This window comes from Sprattus sprattus (genome assembly GCF_963457725.1).
Source record: "Sprattus sprattus genome assembly, chromosome: 6".
NCBI lineage: Eukaryota > Metazoa > Chordata > Actinopteri > Clupeiformes > Clupeidae > Sprattus > Sprattus sprattus.
In genome coordinates this window covers 9,709,047-9,710,163 of record NC_137925.1, presented here as the reverse complement: position 1 = coordinate 9,710,163, position 1,117 = coordinate 9,709,047, and the positions used below count along the sequence as shown (strand labels likewise).

Below are 1,117 nucleotides of genomic sequence, written 5' to 3'. Positions count from 1 at the left end.
CCCCATACACAAAACAAAATCACACACTCACACCACCCCAAAACCATCGCTTTACACCAAACGACAAATGGTATACAGACACACACAGGTCACTTACTGCGTCTGGTCATGTCCAGTATAGTATGGAGTCCCCAAACCCTACTGCTCCCACGTACCTACCAGGAGCTGTTCACTAACAACCCCCAACCAACCCACACACACACACAAAAGGATCTGTGAATGCATGAATGTTTCATGAGTAATACTCTTTCCGCTGGGCTCCATGGTGTGGAGAAGGAGCCAGGGCGTAAGTGACCCAGGAGAGGGCGTCCTTCAAAGGGACCCCAGGGGTCACCCAATCCCCCAGCACACACACTCTCACACACACACACAAACAAACACACTCTCACACACCCAATCCCCCAGTACACTCTCACTCTCACACACACACTCATAAACCCAATCTCCCTGCACACACACTCTCTCTCTCACACACACACACACATACATACAAACAATCGGCCAGCAGTTCTTGGAAGTTGGGGTAGAGTTTCAGCGATAAGGGGAAACCGTGTTCATAGAGGGACCTCATGCAATCTTAACCAGGCTGGCCAAAAAGCAGCGGGTCGCCGCAGGGACCAATCAGACTCCTCACGCACCACCACCATTCATCAGATGGAACAACATGGCATGGCGTGGAGGACCCCCGTGGGGGGGGGGGGGGGGGGGTCGTGTCTGCATAATCTGATGGTGAAGGGAAACGTACACAGGACTGGGCTGTGCTAGGGCGGCAGTAACAGAACACATGTAAGAGATCGCCGTGAAGATCCGCAGATAACGCTGGCATGGTGCCCGACGCGCCACTGGCACGGCCGAGACGCGGCCCGATGCCGGCTGGTGTCTAGGTTACGCACAGCATGTGGTAGCTGTGAGGGCAGAAGCCAAAGGAGGACACTGGACACCCTCACCTCGAATACCATCTGCTACTTTCACTGATACCACCACGTGTGTGTGTGTGTGTGTGTGTGTGTGTGTGTGTTTGTGTGTGTGTGTGTTTGTGTGCGTGTGTGTGTGTGTGGGGTGTGTGGGGTGTGTGTGGTGTGTGTGTGTGTGTTTGTGTGCGTGTGTGTACCACATT

At 53.8% G+C, this 1,117-nt stretch overlaps 1 protein-coding gene across 1 annotated transcript in view; it reads right to left on the bottom strand.

Moving 5' to 3' along the window:
* Positions 1–110, bottom strand: part of zdhhc16b (zDHHC palmitoyltransferase 16b) — a gene marked incomplete at its 5' end in the record, with an annotated part of 8,541 nt that extends 8,431 nt beyond the window's left edge. Inside the window, one exon of the mRNA XM_080840799.1 lies at positions 98–110. Coding sequence (XP_080696925.1) covers positions 98–110 — 13 coding nt within the window. The remainder of the gene's footprint in view (positions 1–97) is intronic.
* Positions 111–1,117: the final 1,007 nt, after the last annotated feature.